This window comes from Atta cephalotes (assembly GCF_000143395.1).
Source record: "Atta cephalotes unplaced genomic scaffold scaffold00025, whole genome shotgun sequence".
Taxonomy (NCBI): domain Eukaryota; kingdom Metazoa; phylum Arthropoda; class Insecta; order Hymenoptera; family Formicidae; genus Atta; species Atta cephalotes.
Genome location: NW_012130089.1, coordinates 2,244,857 through 2,249,319, shown reverse-complemented (window position 1 = coordinate 2,249,319; position 4,463 = coordinate 2,244,857). Strand labels below are relative to the sequence as shown.

The window sequence follows — 4,463 nt, the reverse complement described above, 5'->3', positions numbered from 1 at the left end:
ATATTAAAACAATAAGTGAGAGCAAGGAAAAGATAATTTTCCCATTTTTAGTTTCTCTCCCTAAAATTGAAAGAAGTTCTTACGAAATCTTTTCCTGCATTTGTTTATATTTAGAAAACTTCAATATAAATACAAATAAAATAATAAAAATAAAAATGATAACGAAGGACTCCAGTATTTCTAACAAAATGATAATATAAATGTGCAATCAAAAGCTATAATATACGAAATCAGCGCAGTAATTCAAGTAAAATACAATTTATTCTTCTAGTAAATAAGTGTTAAATTCGATTTTTGTGTATACCGTACGTTTCGACTCTGATTCGTGCTCAACGCTGTCCTTAACAATTGATGATTGATAAAAATTGATGATTAATAAAAATTCATATGTAGATATAAAATCGATGTATCTTTTATTAGATGAGATCTTCTCTCTTCAAACTGCTCATGCAATTGCATAACTAGATAGCAATTATTTTGTTTCTGTTATTCTGCAGAAACACTTTCACTATCCATGTCCATAATTATATACAATAATGCATAATTATACAATACATATTAAAAAACGATGTTTTTATTTTCAAAAGTCGAACTATTTAGTCGATTTTTTTCATTTAAGATCTGTATAATTTTCGATAGTCACAAAGTACTTTTGAAAATAAAAAACGACATTGCGCTCGAATTACTGCGTTGACTTCTTATACTTCTTGATACTACGTTATTATTTTGATAGAAAACTTTCCTCTTTTCTGGTATATCGCGAGCAATATCTATTCTTATTCTTCTTTCATAAATATTTCAATTAATATTGCTCATATATTATTTTTTAACAATAATCTTATTACAGCTTTCTGATATTTAATACAATATATTTTTAAAATACATATTAAATTTTTAAAGTAAATTCTATTCGGAATTAGTTTAAAAAACATAGTAGTGTTATCTTTTCTCCCTAAAATCTTATTCACTTGTCATAAATTATTCATGCTGATCTCGACATTTTTTTATTAAGAAAAAACACATTCAAAAAATAAAACAATCTTTCAAAAATAATAGTAAAATATAAAGAGATATTTTGTATCGTAAAATTATGAGACAAAATGACTTAATACTAATTAATGTAGTTTCTTAACTATTGCATGTTTTAAATTCTTAAATCACTAGACAATAATTAATAATTATTTTTTAATAGTATTTACCTCTAATTTGTTGACGAAAGGAGCAAAATGTCGTATTGGACTTTTTATATATTCTACAAAAGCTACAGGTGCGAGACTAATTATTGCTTGTATCATTCGAGCAATATCTGGACGTTCTGCTGCCATCACATAAGAAGCAGTTGTACCCATCGAATGACCAATATACGTGATCAATTTTTGTGACGTCGTATTCGTGATGTACGAGATCATCGCAGGTAAATCATAGACGCCCAGTTCGTGAAAGCTGACAAAAATTTTAATCGATATATCACAAAATATAACAAAAAATATATAATATTGTTCCATAATAATATAAAATTAATTCATGAACTTTCGTTTGCTTTTATTGTAAGTTAGTGTCATAAGAGTGTCAACAGTTTTCTGAAAGAAACCGAGTATGTTAAAAAATTTATATTTTAAAATTACATGCATTTATTTGCAATTAGCATGACATCCAATTACCATTATTATAATTATAGTTTATTATTAAGACGTGCTTCCAATGAGATTTTTGGTCAGAATTTTGGATAAAAGACTTTTAATTCTTCTGAATGTGCCAATATTGGCTTGCAAATAAATATTTATTCTTCTGTTTATTTTCGCGCGATTAACCAGGTATTTTCAATCGGATTTACACATTTATGTTATTATTTTGATAAAAAACTTATCTCTTTTCTAATATATCGTGAGCAATATCTATGATTCTTGTTCTTCTTACAAAAATCTAAATATTTCACAATATTACTCATATATTTTTTAACAACAAGCTTATTGCAGCTTTTCTGCTATTTGCTGATATTTAATGCAATATATTTTTAAAATACATATTAAATTTTTAAAGTAAATTCTATGAGTTTAGAGATTGGGAAGATCAATCTATTGTATTATTATTACTTACATTATCATTTTCACATTTGTAAAAACAAAAAGAATGTCGTGTGGAAATCCTGGTGGCAAATTATAATTAATAATAATGTTAAACGTACTAATAACAAGTAAATGCATTTTGATATATGTACTTTTTAAATATAATTTCAATTTTTAATATATTCAGAGAATCGCTAACAACGCTCACTATTAATTACATATTAATTGTTATGTATTACATATAATACTTGATGCAATATTATTTTCGTTTTATTTTATTAGTACCTAAAATTCCAAAATCTTGAATCCGACGGAGATAAAGAAACGTGCGCTCTCGAATCGGTATTCCCACGAAAATTGCCCAACCAAACGTCATATCCCCGATCAGCCAAAATGAAAGCTAAGAAGAAAAAGAAAACATTGTTCATAGTAGATATAGTTACTTAGGTAAAAATAATTTGGTTTTATAGTATTATATATACACAATTTATCCATCCATATTGTCTGATAAATTTCTTATTTCTGTAATAAACCTTTTATAAATCTCATTTTGAGTAAAATAAAATTTTATGTAAACTGAAGAAAAATATTTGATTTTAATAAACAAACTTATTAGCATACAAAGTATAATATTACAAAAATAAAAATGAAAATTTTCAAAAATCGAAATTAGAATTTGCACGTTTTCTCTTGGAATTGGAGAGTTTATTTTTCGTTATTTTGCCAGAAGCATAATCGATTTCTCCAAAGTTGAATTTGATTGAGGTAGTACCAAGTCCTTTATCCTTGCCGGGAATGACCCAGTCAGCGGAACTGCCCAAAAGACCATGCTGTAACAACACGGGTAACTTCTTGTTACCTGGAATACGATGAAGTGTTAAAAGGTAACCGTCCTCCGTCTGTACAATATGAGCCTCTGCTGGATAACCAGCTTTTTTTATCATTTGTAGCTGAAAAAAGTAAAAACAAATTATTTATCATTTATAGTGATACAAATTGCGATCTCAAAGATCTCATTATGCTTTATTCTATCTTATATGGTTCTTATACTTATGAGAAATTAAATTCCGCAGTCTTTATCTTAGTGATGGTAATGGCTGTGTAATATTGTTTATTAGTAACATTTATAAATTGGTGCCATAAAAAGCTCTCTTAGAAAACATCCCAAACAGCACAAAGTCTAAAATTGTGACATAAGTCTTTTAGATGAAAAAACGTCTTGACTCGATTTTAAACATTTTTTATTGTCTTACAGAACAAAGACTTTTTGATATCATTTTAAAGAAATTTGAATAAGAACTTTAAAAAGTTATCTTAAAAAATTTGCTCTCTTTCGCTCTTTTTCTCTGTCTTTCTATCTCTCAATAAAGTTTCGAATCACAACTGTATTTAACATCTTAAGATATTATTTAAGATAATCTTAAAATATAAAAACGAATTATGAATATCAGCCTTATTCCTTTTTAATTAGATATTTATAGCTTAATCTTAAATTTATTATTTTAAATCTCAAATAAACTCAAGATTCTATTCAATCATTAGATGCATCTAAAAGCAGTACTGCTCAGTAAGCTCTTGTATCTGTTTGGTCTATATTTTTAGATGGAAATCTAATGGAATATGCCAATCAGAGCTCACTGAGCGCTCAGTGAGCGATCGCGCTTCTGAATGCACCCAATGAATTAATAGGTCAGTTCTTTATTCCTTCAATAACTTAAACTCATGCAATAAGTGAAACAAAAGTTTTTTTCTGCTGAACTTTTGCATCAGTTCATCTTTCTTTCTCTTCTTTTCCCTGCAAAAGTTCAGCCAAAAAGAAAAGTCTAAATGTACATTTCACCGTGTGCACAAATTCAGACAATGCAGGAATAAAGAACAGACTTAATATAACAATAAGTGCTTCAAGATTATAACCGAGAGAACTTTAAATGCATGATTATAAAATCGGAATACAGAAAAAATATTTACTTACCGTATTAAAGTTGACATCAGAATTAAATTTCGGCCGTTTCCTGCTTTGCTGCATCATTTTCACAAGCTCGTTCAACGAGAGATCTTGCGAAATGTCGGATGTCACGGTTGCGGCTAAGCCGCAGACCAGCAAGAAAAACGCTATCGCTTGCATCGTAATGACATACGATAAAATCGGTAAAAAATTAAATCGGATACCGTGATTTCTTTATAGATATTAAAATGTAATAATAGCGAAAAATTAAGATGAGAAGTATGACTACGCTCTTTCTATGTATAACTGAAATCTTTTTATCTTTCTCACATCCTCTACAGTAAGAAACGATGACGAATACGTTTATCGATCAAAAGAGGGAGGGAGGGAGAGAGAGAGAGAGAGAGAGAGAGAGAGAGAGAGAGAGAGGAGGAAGAAGAAAGAAGAGAGAG

At 28.3% G+C, this 4,463-nt stretch overlaps 1 protein-coding gene across 1 annotated transcript in view; it reads right to left on the bottom strand.

Annotated features, from left to right (window-relative positions):
• LOC105620373 (lipase 3-like) overlaps positions 1-4,191 on the bottom strand; it is a 9,109-nt gene extending 4,918 nt beyond the window's left edge. Inside the window, exons 1-4 of the mRNA XM_012201873.1 lie at positions 4,039-4,191; positions 2,839-3,016; positions 2,352-2,466; positions 1,200-1,443 (exon numbers count right to left, since the gene is read on the bottom strand). Coding sequence (XP_012057263.1) covers positions 1,200-1,443; positions 2,352-2,466; positions 2,839-3,016; positions 4,039-4,191 — 690 coding nt within the window. The remainder of the gene's footprint in view (positions 1-1,199; positions 1,444-2,351; positions 2,467-2,838; positions 3,017-4,038) is intronic.
• Between the last annotated feature and the right edge of the window lie 272 nt (positions 4,192-4,463).